General features: G+C 29.5%; 1 protein-coding gene across 2 annotated transcripts in view; it reads right to left on the reverse strand.

Annotated features, from left to right (window-relative positions):
* The window catches only part of stmA (Protein EFR3 homolog stmA), a 97,935-nt gene that overhangs the window by 11,369 nt on the left and 71,695 nt on the right, over positions 1-14,871 (reverse strand). For both annotated transcript variants that reach the window (XM_035370474.2, XM_035370472.2), the window contains exon 16: positions 4,367-4,455. In XM_035370474.2, the coding sequence (XP_035226365.1) occupies positions 4,367-4,455 (89 nt within the window). The remainder of the gene's footprint in view (positions 1-4,366; positions 4,456-14,871) is intronic.

Below are 14,871 nucleotides of genomic sequence, written 5' to 3' on the forward strand. Positions count from 1 at the left end.
TGAAAAGATGAAAACATCAAAGAAAAAGAGCTAATTATTATTTAACATTAAACAACTATAATTGAGTCCTTATGTGAGGTTACTAAATGATGTAAAACATAAGAGAAAAGCCATCAAACATTGATTTTTTTTATGCCATAATTACATGGAATAAATCTAGAAAATACATGTAGTACAATTATAAATTAAGAAGCATATGCTAATATTTGAATCAAAAAATGAATTCTTTAAACTTTAACTCAGCTTAATATAAATTTGACATGATTACAAAATTACAATTAATATAATATATTGGGTTGAGAAGAAGGTAATTTTAGTTTGCACAAATAGATAGTGTTATGTTTGTTTGATTATTCTTCTGATAATTCTGTAATTTTTTTTTTAATGAAGATTTGGCAGCTGACACTTTTAGGCTGGTACAAAAACAAATTCTGGGTATTTTTGTTTACAACTGTTAGTTTACAGTCAATTTTAAAATAAGGTGAAAAAATAAACCTGTTTGACATATTTTACTTTTTTTTATTTTTATAAGCAGCTGAGACTCACAGACAGATATAGGAAGTTTATGGTGTTGATTGCTTAACAGATTGCATGTGCCAAAATCGGTTTAAAAAATTTCATTCTGAAGACTTTTCACTTAAAGATGACCAATGTTCTGACCAACTTTCTGAAGTTAATGATGACAAAATTAAAACTAATCATCATATAACTCTGCAAGAGATTGCAAAAGGGTTAAATGTATCACACACAACTATTCAAAATCACATAAGATGTCTTGGACTTGTTAAGAAGCTTGATATTTGGGTTCCACATGAATTGTAAAAAATCCACTTAATGCAACAAATCAATATTTGAAATTGATGCATTTCAAACGTAATACATTTGCCCATTTTTTTAAATGAATTATTACAGATGATCAAAAAGGGATTGTCTACAATAATATTAATTAAAAAAGATCATGGTCCAAGCATAATGAATCAGCACAAATTATACTGAAAGCTAAATTGCACCAGAAAAAGATCATGCTTTCAATTTGGTGGGATTACAAAGGTGTTCTTAATTTGAGCTCCTTCCAAAGCAAGCAAATGATCAACTCAGATGTTTACTGCCAATAACTTATGAAATTGGAGGAGGGAATCAAAAAGAAAAGTCCAAAATTGGTAAATAGCAAAGGAATCATGTCTCACCTTGACAATGGGAGGCCTCACACATCTTTAGCAACATGTATGAAATAATTGGAGCTTTGTCGGGAAGTGATGTTACATCTCCCATATAGCCCCAAGCGTGCAACATCGGATCATTTATTTCAAAGTTTACAAGACTTCTTAAATGGTAAACATTTCAGTAATAATGATGACCTTGATTGAGTTTTTTTTTGCTGATAAAGGTAGGACGTTCTAAGAATGTGGAATCATGAAGTAACAAGAAAGATGGCAGAAGGTCATTGAACAAAATGGAAGATATTTGACTGATAAAAATAATTTTTTTTCTGTGCAAAAAATTGAATTTTATTTCACACTAAAAAAAAAAAATTAAATTACTTTCTGGCCAACCTGATATAATCTCGATTCTGCTGAAATTAATAAAAATTATGACACAAAATTTCTTGATATAAATTTACAGCAAAAAATTAATTAAAAAATACCATTAATAGCTTCCCTTAAAAAACAGTTCTCAGAAAATAACTGTATTAACAAATTTATTTAATTACTAATAAATTAGAATTTAATAATATATAAACAAACAAATATTACACATTTTATGGAATTTTTGTCATTATTAATTAATATTTGCTTGAAAGATTATAAGAAATAAATAAAATGTATTTAGTAAGCTTTAAACTCATTTTGCGCATTACTATACATTTGAAAAATTCTAAGGCTATATTGTTTAATTCTCAGTGATTTGGGCTTGATATGAAAATACCCTTTCTGAATACTACCTTTCAGTCCTAATTCTTAACAAATGATTGTAAACTAATTTTAAAAAATTTAAATAAAAAATGCATGCTATAGGGCAGTGGTGGCGAACCTTTTTGGAGTCGCGTGTCCCAAGCCCTTTGGGGGGGGGGCAAACCTCTTTGATTAAATCCCCATCGGAGAGCGGTTTTGCCAAGCACAGTGGAATTGAAAGCTGGTCATTGTTAGATGGTTTGTTTTAAAAAGATAATTGCAAAAACCATCTTCCTGGTAATTATAATTCTTCAATTTCCTTTCAAAAAACACTTTCCGCTCAGTTTCATCAAATTCGGCAACAAAAATTGCGGTTGGAGTTAAAGTGCCGTCTCACACTAGATATGCGACACACAACACTTTTCCGGCACAGAATGCATAATGCTTTACTATTGGTTTCAATTACTCCAAATGATTCTGTCCAGGTCTCTTGAAATGATTTTCCACTATCAACGTTTAATTTTGACTTTTTTTTTTTTTTTTTTTGTTTGTTTGAGTCATTTGTGAGGGTTTAAGACCTGGAGTAGAGAAAATTTATTTAACAATGAAAGTATTAAAACTCACCAACAGTCTGCAATAAATTTGAATTCGTTTAGCAAACATTCGCTGATTCAATGTTGATGTATTCTTTGCAATGTGACAAGTAATATGACTGGCCCAAAAAATTGAAACGTTATAAATTGGGTCAATAAATATGTATCTCATTTCTATGGCAATATATGAAAATCTTATATCCAGGCTTAGGAAAAAATTATTGGTAATAATAGGACCTATGCCAGTGGCATTATGCGATAAGTAAGTAAGTGAAATGTTCAAGAACAGACTAAAACATTAAATTTAAATTGTACAGACACTTATTAATTTATTAAGTTACTGTGATTATTGATTAAGGAAGTAATATTTTAGCTGTGTGCCGGATGATGAGGCTTTGCGTGCCAACAATAGCATGCGTGCCACAGGTTTGCCATCACTGCTATAGGGTAAAAACAGATGGGATCTGAATGGAGGAATCTTCTAATTATAAATTAAATTAAAGGGTCTATGTGAGGTTCCTCTGTAAAAATGTATCAAAATTAGAAAATAATTTTGAAATATTTAAAACAGTAATGACTTTTAACTGAAATTGCACTGCAATGCTTCATCAGCAAAAAACACCAACTGTGAAACACAGCCAAAATTTAATACAATAAAATTTAGGCTATAAAAGAAAAAAAAAAAAAAAAGAACCCTATTTAATCTGTTAAAACTTCAAAAGAAAAAAATTATTGTTGCAAATATTTATAAGACAATCTGCTTTCTCTATTATACAGCAATAGACCTCATAATGTTTAAATTAATGTGCAAAAACATATGATATTCAAGTCAATAACTTCCTTTTAAATTCTTAATAAGTACTCAATTTAAAACTGTTTTTCCTTTTGGTGTTTTTTACTGATAACTATAATAATTAAAAACATTAAATCTTAAATAACTAATATAGCTCAAGCACATAAATAGAAAAGATATATATGTGATAAAAATGCAACAATTTAGAAATTGAAGCATAAAATAGCAGCAGTTGCTGAGGCTTCTGAACATTTCTTTTATTACTGACATATACAATCATAAACAACTTGGTGCAAAAGGTTCACCTGTTCGTGAAGAACTACATAGGCATTTTATAGATTTTGAAAATGTATTTGGAGAGGTAGGCATTCGCAAGCTGGAAGCAGTGAAGTATTCAAGATGATATTCCTATTCAGAATGATTTAGTTTCAGTTTAGATTAATTTTAAGTTTTGGTTCTTGAACTAAAAATCATTACTGGCTGAAGACCTACATAAGTGCCTGCATCATTAGCATCAGGTAAGAATTATATGACATAGATTAATTTTAAAATGATGCAGTTTGGATATATATATATATTACAAATAATTAATACTTTTAGAATAGAAAATGGAGTTAACCATATTAAAATGGAAAGCTAAGAGACTATTACAAATTAAAGTTAGTATTTTGATTTACATATTTTATTTTACATACACACATATATATATTAAAAAAGGAAGACCTTCAAGGAAATTCAACAAACTAATGCACAGGATATAAAAATGATATGAAAGATACTTTGATACTATAAAAAGAGCTAGTAGAATGCTCTGGAAGTTCTGAAAAATTCCAAAATTTTTATTAAACTCAACATAAATTTTAAAATACTTTCAAAATGACATAACTGTTCTTCCTCTAGGTAATAAAAACATATTTTATGATTATTTATTTTACCTACTTCAAATAAATAATTATCAAAACATGTATTTACAGATTTACATCCCAAAATAATGTTTTCCTAAACATCCAGAAAATAAGCATTTTAGGCATGATGTCATATTAATATACTGAAAACACATATGTATGTATATATAGTTCATTACTTACTCTCGGAACACCAGGGGATGAGTTCACGCTATCTACTTCAACACTAATAGAGTTCAGGTCACTAATGCTTCGTGTAACAGTAACTTGACCTTGCGAAAATTTTTATGTACATATGAATTAATGTCAAATTTATTAAAACCATTGATGATAACACATACATATAGCAATAAATTTATCAGTAAAATATCTTAAAGAAAAAGTATGTTGTTCAAAATAATTTTTTTTTTTAAAAAAGCAACACTGCTTTTTGTAGAATTAGTGTAGATAATGAAATGATACATTTATATTATTAAGTCATAACTGTTGCATATACTAACTAGCTTCAACAGAAACAATCAATCAGAAAAACAATCAGAAAAATCTGTGAAAATTTAATGACATTTTTCCAATAAATAATAATTCACTTTTGTACTGCATGTTTCCAATAAATTTTGTCTGTAACCAATCAAGGAATGTTACATATCATAACAAAATTAGTCCAGTTGCATTTGATATTATTATCAGAGCATAAAAGCATATATTTTAAAGTGGGTTGTTATTTCATATTACAAGTATAAATTTTGAAAAAAATCAAAATATCCATTTTGCAACAAAGATTTCAATACACATTTACCAAAGAAACTGCTATGAAATGACAAGGACTGGCTTGAGGCATATCACATATGGTATAACGACTGATTTGGGGGGAGGTAAGGGATGAGGCCTGTTCATATGCTCTGAAATCAATCTCTAAATGTTCTGAAATCAATCTCTAAGCATGTACTCTTCTATCCAAAGTTTTCAAATACAAGTCTAGATCAGAAACTAGGTACAAGACTGATATATGTGATCAATTTAGCAGGATGTCTATTTGGATTCAACTACTAGTCTTTCTCATAAATCAATATCACTGTGTCAGTTTTTAAAATTTTTTTTTAAAGTTTTGATGAACATTTATTTTTACATTTAGCATCTAGTAAATTCCTCATTAGACATAACAACAGACAGGTGTAGAAATAGACACAAAGTCATGTAAAATTAATTGATCAGCGGAAGTTCCATGTTCACATATAAGGTCCAGATACTAATGGCAATGTGTTATCAGGCATAACATGATATGAAATGACATGAAGAGATATTCAATATTTAAAGAATTATCATTAGCAAATGATATTCTAAAGAGGTTGTTGTGATATAGGTTACATGTATTTTAGAGGCAAACAACTTTATGGGGATCAGGAGTGGAGATAAATTAAAACCTCAACATTAAAAAGCACAAAAACATATTCTGAACCTTTAGAAATGTCTTTATGTAGGTTCAATAGGAAAAACATTTCTATTACAAGACTATTCTTTCTAACATCTAACTAAAGATTCCTATTCTCACCTACAGAGAGCTTGACGAGTGGAATAACAAATTTAACACTTTGTGGGCCGCTGTCACGCTGGCGTGACTTTTGCTCTCGAACGGTTATACATTCAGCAGACATGGTCGAATGTGTGAGTAAAAGAACCAAAAAGAAGTGCATTAAACCAATTTGCATACAAGAGTATAATAAACTTATGAAAGGTGTTGATCACGCCGATCAATACTTATCGTGTTATTCCCTACTTCGCAAAACAAAAACAAAAAACAAAAACAAAAAAGGGGGGGGAAGGGCTTTATAGCTCATAAACTGTGCATTACTCAACGCGTTCCAGACATACATAAAAAATTCTGAAAATTCTATTAGATTCAAACAATTTTTACTAAACCTTGCACTAGCATGGATTAATAGGAATGAAGAGGAGCAACAATCAAGATCGGCTGCTCAATGTGATAAAAGATCGCCGAGGTTTGATCCACCTGGCAGTCTTACTACAGACATGAGAAAACATAGAATAACACGTATTAGTGGTAATGGAAGAATTCAAAACCCGCGAAGGGCCTGTAAAGTCTGCACTGCCACCAAGAAAAGAAGTTCCACTGCATACATGTGTTCTTCCTGCAATGTTTCTCTGCATGTTGGAAATGTTTTCAGAATTATCATACTGAAAAGAACTATGGATCCTAGGAGTTAAAATTTTTTTAAATAAAACGTTTTAGTACTAATTAAAAATATAATTGAAATAAAACGGAATAAAAATAGTGTAACAGTTATTTTAGTGCTTTCTTTAATAATAATTATATACCAACTACTTATGTTTCAAAAAATTGCGTAAATATCACCATTGGCAAGCAGTAGAACCTGCGTGAAACGGCGGCAGCGTTACGGCGCTTCGATAAATGCATGGCCCGCAAAGTGTTAACGGACCTTTGTACATATACACTGAGATACTTGATTTCTTGAATCAAAATTTAATAATCATCAGTTATTATAGTTGAATCAGATGAAGCATCTTCAGTATATTCTAGGAAGATATTTATTTTCACTAACTCCCAGTTAATAGCAACAGAGAACATATATAGAGAATAATGGTCATTATTCATTACTGAACACATTAAATCATATAATCAAAATCACTACAGCATCTGCATTGCTGTTAGAGCTGATCACATTTTATATTGATGAACTTCACCTACTGCATTGTCATGCCACCTTTTGGGGCAAGTTTTTTATAGGTAATTTCTTTTAATGAAATATCTTTAAGCCATTTTAAAGTTCATGATGCAATTTACCTATTTCCCAAAGCCCACAAAGTAATTTTTTCTAGTAATATCGTTTTTCTAATATTATCTTTTAATATTAGAAAAATGATAGAACTATTTCATGATTGTTTCTTAATTTATGAAACTCAGGATATAACACAAATTTTACATAATACAATTTTCGAAGAATATATCATATATAAAAAGTTCATTATTATTCTTTACAAAAGTAAAATTTATTTATTACTTTATTTATAAAAAAATACTACACAACATTAATTGGTTATATTTTTAAAATAGGGGTCTCCAACCCTATACCCGCAGGCACTGTTGCGCCCACCAACAGTTTTACTTGTGCTGTGCAACCAAGCTAACAAAATTAGTTATGTTTTCACTAAAATGTTACATAATTTTTTTATAGATAGAAGGGTTTAAATAAGTGTATTTGATTAAAAAATTTATTTATAATTATATGTTTATAACTTTAAATGGGCTTATCAGATGACCCGGTTTGATCAGAGTTGTCCCATGGCCAATTTGTCATTTAGAGCCAGTTATTTATTAAAAATTAAAAAATGTTACATATGATTATTTTCAACAATTAATATCACAAAACAAAGTATAGATCTTGAATTAAAGACGAATATTTTGATGACTGCTGCTGAGCAGGAATATCATTATACATATCACCATGGTAATTATGAAGCAATGGCCTATGAAATGCAATGCTCAATATCAAACTTATATCTATACTATTTAGTCAATACTAATCTTACATAAGGATACAATTCATAACTTTAATTAAATTTTAATAATTTAAAATTCATAATTTAAAATTATAATATCAGAATAGTTCTTTTTTCTATATTATTTATATTATTAACTATGTGAACCTATAAGATTCAGAGGAAAGATTCAGTGAGCCTGCCACCCCACCTATATTTTAGGATGTGTTGAAGTACAAAAAGGTTGAAAAACTCTGTTTTAAAGAATAAGAGAGAAAGAAAAATACAAGATAAACAGACCTATGCTTCAAAGCAACAAAAGTATAGTTTACTAAAATATTCTGATATTTCTACTGAAATAAGAAAACACATGCAATATTAACAAATAAATATAGGAGAAGTATTAATGCACTCACATTAAAAAATATTCACTATTTACATAACAGAACAAATGTTATTTTACTGAACCTCACCACTAGCAAGAATTTTAACCAGTATTAAATTAATAAAAAGATTATTCTTAGTACAGAAACATTATAAAATTCACTTCTATTTTCTATTAAAATTGCACTGGCTTTATTCAGATTATATACATTAGTAAAATTGAATTATAATAAAAATTTATACTATATTCAGTATTAATATTAAATTATAATATAAATTTATATTCACTAGATTAATTTATTTTCCATTCATTAATAATTATTTTAATATTTCAGAAAATGACTAAATGTAAATTAAGCATGCTTTAATAGAGAGAGTAAAATACAAAGTTTAAGATATTTTAATGCTTTACTGATAAACACACAGCACAATTCAAAATTCCTTTCACAAAATTTAAATAAAGGTCCAGTGTACAGCAACAAACTACATATGCACAGCAGCATATAGCTGATTATAAATGCCACAAGTAATTGTATAAGGGAAAATAAAGGTCTACACAGAAAGCTTTACAACTATGTTTAGCAATATGTTTACAATATGACAGAGAGGTGCTCATGCACATATTTACAGGAAATATTCAAAGCTTCTTCCACAATAAAATTACACATCTTAACAATATCAATCTATAGTAGAATTGTTTGATTTTATTCCCTTCTCCCACCAAAAAATCTTAATTTATTACATACAGTCAAAAGTCGTTAATTCGGACACCCATAATCCGGACCTCAAAGCTAAAAACTTTCTGCGCATGCGCCGCGTTGACACATGCGCATAGGCGTTTACGCGTGCGCGTAAGACCTTTTATGACTGCGCATATGCTTGTGCGCAAGCGCAGAATACGTTTTCGCGTGCGCGTTTTATGTATAACGGATGGTATAAGCTAAAATTATCTATTTCAGTTAATGTTGATGATTGCGTTGTTCCTTAATCTTCGAATTGTATCCGGTTTATTATTTTTTGCAGACTGTAAGAGCAATATTATAAAAGTAAACTTGAACTTTCGATTATGTCAAATAGAATTTCCGATTCTGGAGCTCCCAAAGGATCGTACAAAACGAAAGTATGTTTTGATGTCCATCAAAAAAAAAAAAAAAAAGTGGAATTGCTGCAAAAAATGGATAAAGATATGAAGAATGTGACAGAGAGGTTAGTGAAAACGAAAAAATTTCGATTGATAAGTTAGTCGGTATTCTCGGCACAGCAATTAACGGGACTTGAACAGCGGAACTCTGTAACTGAACAAGAAATTATGTCTGTTTATAGAATTAAAGAGAAAGTATTATCACATAAAACGAAGTAACTTAAACAACTTACATTGAAAGAAATGTTTAATAAAGTAAACAAATAAATATTAAGCTTTTTTTTTTGTAAATTTTGATACCCTTTAGATCATAATTGTTCTTTATTTCATAAATTACGGTTTCATATTTTTAATTTTAGAATTTCTGCATGCCATCTTATGAGATTTAAACTGATGATCTATAATCCGGAATCGCCGAAGTCCCGACGAGTCCGGATTAATGACTTTTGACTGTAGATGTTTTATAAATTAAATATACATTATGAAGGTTTTATTTCAAATACAGCAAGATAATAAATGGTGCCATATCAATAAAACACACAACATATAAATATGATACATATTTTAATGAAAGGATAATTAAAATCAGTGTATTGTTAAAAACACATTTATATTTAGCTGATGATTTTACATCCTCTAAAAGAGAGGTTCTCAACCAAGGGGGAATGTTATAGTGTTATAATTTCGGGGGGAGGGAGTATGTAGTCAGCCTTTTATTTACCTGTTAAGGATGCAGTTTTTGTTTATGAATATAAAAAATTGCATTTATTCAAATTTTAGTATTTATCAGCATTTTCTATAAGAAGCAAGAAGGGGATGATCATCTAGTAATAGTGACGGGTGCATAGGGTAAAAAAAGTTTGAGAGCCACTGTTCCAGTCACACTTTTACATTCAGGAAAACACTTTGAACTAAACAAATCAAAGTTCATGACAATATGAAGGCCCAGCAAGCTTTTATTTTTAACATAAGTCTTTAAACTACTTTAAGAGTACTGAGTATAGATTTTGCTGGTATTTTAAGGAGAAAAATTACTCAGAAACATTATCTTAGCAAAAATTAAAACTTTCAATTAAATGGGATCTGCTTATAATTTTTCAAACAAATTATCCAGATTTAGTGCTATTTATCAGGGTGCATATTCCAAATTTTTATACGTTGTTTTCTCATGTAAAGGAAAAATTTTCATTCAGCAATATTTATTCGTCTGACTACAATCATATTTGCTTTTTAGATGACTTAAAAATATTACTACAAAACTGACAAATTTCCTTAATAATTTTGGTCTTGGAATATGAAATGATTTTAATAATTGTTTCTCTGACTTGCCAAAATACTTATTATTAAACCTTTCCACAGTTTTATAGCAAACATTATATAAAATGATTCTAATATGTTTAAATCCTTCTTCCCCCTCTCCTAAAATTCAAGTAGCTATATCAAACTGCAATCCAATATTGATTAAAAAAAAAAGAGAAAATATATTAAAACAGCATCTTCGTTTAAAAAAATTTAGGACAGTCATCAGTGCTCTTAAAATAACTGATAACAGCAGCCAAATTTTCTATTAGTTTAGAGACCTATATAGACTATATATGTAGCCCATTTTTACTAGGTTAAAGCTCGATTTAATAAAAACCATCTTGTTGACATGTACTGCAAAATTTCGCTCCATTTCAAATATACAAGTTCAAAGAAAGACTGAAGTTGGTATCTTCCCTCTACAGACAAGGAAACATAGTTATGTATGTTTAATATTATGGTTTCAACACCAATATCTCTTGAAGCAAATTTCAGAGTATTACTTAATATATGATTTAAGCAGTTGACTTTCACAATTTTATTATTTTTGCTCTTGATCAACTTATTTACTGAACATTTCTTTTTGAAACTGATATTTGCATTATCAGCCCTATTTGATAAAATATACCTAAAATTCAGTAAATGGTTTCCCACATCTTGCATCACAATATAAGAAACTGTAGATGCAGTTTAATCAGAGCTTTGTAGGCAACTTAACATTTGCTTTTTACTGCTCTGTTAGGATCAAAATATTTTTCATTACCTTTATATAAAACATTAGTGGCAGAAGAAAAAAAAAATTTTTTTTCTGATAATCTCTCACACTCAGAGGTGTAAGAGCATTTTTTATAAGCATGTTAGACTTACTTTTACCATTCGATAAGTTGGATGCAATTTCTGATCGATATCAGAAAATGATGTGATAATTTATTTCCACAATCTAAACAGGTATAACTTTGGCTGGGTTTAATGCAATAATACCTTACTTTTCATTCATAAGCTGTAACATCATTATATTAGCGACACTTATCAGGATTCAGAAATAGCAGACAATTTATTGCTGCTTGCTTTTTCATAAATACTGGATAATTTATTTCATGCTACTTATGCTTTTTATACTGACTGTGCTGTTTTAAATTCCTCCCTCAGAACTACTAAAATGCTTTTTGGCACAACTTGCAATAAGTATAACTTACTGGTGCAACCTATTTGTAAATTTCTTCCAATTTCTGTCTTTTTTTTTTTTTTTTTTAAGATACATTTATCGGTATTGCTAATTTTAATTATTTTCTGTTGGAATAAAGCATGATGAATTGGATTTCATTAATTAATTTTTTTAAAACTGAAATTAAAATTTGTAAAAGAAAATGGCAAGTGAGCAAATGGACACTTCACGAATTTAAAAAAAAAAAAAAAAAAAGTTAGAATCTAAAAATGAGAATTTCTTTGAAGTGCATATTCCTAATATGAGAAACTTAGCTGAAAATTATTGATTTCAGAAATTTCCTTTAAAGAAGCAAATATACAAATTTTATTTTTACTTATAAAAAAAGGATGAAATAATATTAAAGACTAGAAAATTATGCATTCGCTAGAATTAGCAAAGAAAAAGTGTAACTTACAAGGAAAACACTGCACTTAGTAACTCCTCTTGCATAGATAAACAAACATAAGCAAAGATGTGGATTTGTTATTTCCAGCTGCTTCACCAGCTCTTGACCACAGTCAGTTCACATTTAACATTTAAGTCTCATAAATGAGTTTCTTGAGGTAATTCAACAGGAAAAATTCAATAAAGAACAAGAGAGTCAATTGTGGTAATCAGGTGAGAAATCTAATATGACTAATCGATCGCACTGGAAGGATTCTCTTAAGATATTACATCTGTGTTAAATCATGGATGCCTCATTGTACTGAAAACATATGGTAGTTAATAACTGTAGGAATATCATACAGCTCAATTGGCAAGACCTATTTCTGAAATATCTCGTAAATCTAGTCTTGAGTTTTGATGCAAGAAGCCACTAGTCAAACAATCTTCAGCTATGTCCACCCAAATACAGATGTTGATCCACTGTTGCACAATGCAAGAAAACAGCGGTGGCATACACACAACATTGTGAACATTAAAAACATATTTATGTAAGAAGGTGACTTTGTCAGTGAAGGGAACAGACAATGAAACACTGCTATATAAGCAGCATGTGAATTTCACATATTATCTGTAATCTCCAGCCTCCATTACATACACTGCATGTAAAAGAGGGAATTCTGAATATAATTAAAATATGAACATGGTTTTGACATAAGATTATACATATAATAATGATCTGGACATGCACCAATAATGTGGCCTAAGATGTTTATTTAATATCACATTTGCTACAAAAGGCACACACACAGTTTGTATCCCATTTTTCAGAAATATACAAACATAATTCAAATCTTAAAAATGATTCTTCTACTCTCAGTTGTCCTAAAAAAACAAGCTGAGTTTCATATACCATATATTATGTTTAAGTGCCTTTTTGTTGTTATTACATTTTATTATTTGAAAACATTACACACATACACACCCATGCAACATTTTTCAATTATTTAATAAATATAATTGTTTAACTGTTTAAAAATTGTATCTTAACCCTTTGACGGGTGCGATATTATTTTTATAATTTTTTTAACTAAAAACTCTAGAAACTGAATGTTATGATCCTGGAGACAAATAATATATGAATTTTAAAAAATCTACTCTTGCCCATTGTTCTGTGGGTGGTGGTCGCACTGTGAAACCACCACACGTCTAGCACTTTGAAACTTACCGAGGTAAGTAGAGAAAAAAAACTTACCTTGCTCCGTGCGCGTTTCCAATAAATGATGAAATTTACGAATTTAAAACAAAATACATGTAGGAATTGCATAATATATATATTTTTTACATTATTTTACAAAGTAAATCGCCAGAAAAAATTAAAAAATAAACATTTATGCAATTTTTCTATAGCAGTGAATGTACCTACATAATAAGGACGTTTGGCTACATGGATTAAAACACTCAGTAAAATAAGGATAAAAAAAAAAGACTCAGTGTTTGTTTTTTTTTAATTTCAAAGAACAAATATTTTTTGTGACACTGTTCAAAGCATGTTTTGTCTTTCTGGTACATGCATGCTCACATTGCATGTTTCGCCACATGTAACTTCTTCTATGAAGTTTCTTCCTTGTGCTACAAAATGTACACTGATTGGATCTAAATTTCACTGGCATATGTCCAGCGTTTAGTTTCTTTTCATCTGGCACATGAAATTTGTGGTCTTTTTATGTTAATGAGGAGAGGCTTGGTCTTTTTGGCTTTGATACAGATCATTCGTTTCCATTCATACTTATTTTATTCGTATTTCTTCCCAAAATATTCAGAAAATATTTTAAATTTAAATAAAACTTTACGCGATTTCTATTTTTAATTAACACAAAGTATATTTACATTAAATTTAAACCACAGGAAATAATTTATAAAATCACAATACTAGCTTGGGGAGCAAGTGCATTGAGGTCAGAGAAAAGTCTCTGGAAAAGAAAGACCTTTTTACTGGGCAGGTGCATGTATTGTTTAGTAATAAAATAACTGTGATTTCAAAACCCCTTATCTATATCCGGGTAAAAATAAACATTCCTATTTGAGAAGCAAGCAAACGTCATTGTGAAGAGCAGCGGTTTCAAGGCACGACCACCGAGCCTCTAGAGCAATGTGACACAATGCTCTAAGTGGTGCAGTGGTCGCGCCCTGAAACCACAAAGCAAATGCCATACACATAGAAGGGTTTTTTTATATATGCAGTTTAATTATTGCTATCTTTTATTGTTTATAATAGAAATCATGATGTGCGATGAATAACTTTTGAAATTTAAAGTTGCTTATATTAATAAAAGAAAGTTATTTTGTCTCATTGAAAACGAATTTTAAAAGGCATCCGATTTGAAGTACCAAGACCTAAAACATGTATGATTCTGCAGTCGTTTTGTGTTATTTAGAGGTAAAAGATCAGTAATCAACTGATTTTCACTCAAAAATTTTCGAAGGAAGAGGAGAAAAAAATTCGAAAATTGGTGGTTTCAGGGCGCGACCACCTCGCGTCAAAGGGTTAAGCCTAATACAAAAACTCCATTTTTTCTGGAAACTATTTAGTATGTTGTAGAATACTGTGGAAGCAGTGTGTGTAAAGATATTTTGATAAATATATTAAATAACAAAATTCAAATACATAAACTACTATGTTCTATTAATTTCTACTAAGCACTGACTGTTTGATTCTCCACACTAAATATATAGTATTTACTGGACCTAACT

This window comes from Stegodyphus dumicola, chromosome 7 (assembly GCF_044657685.1).
Source record: "Stegodyphus dumicola isolate Sdum_Otavi_A_Nest chromosome 7, ASM4465768v1".
Classification (NCBI taxonomy): Eukaryota; Metazoa; Arthropoda; class Arachnida; order Araneae; family Eresidae; genus Stegodyphus; species Stegodyphus dumicola.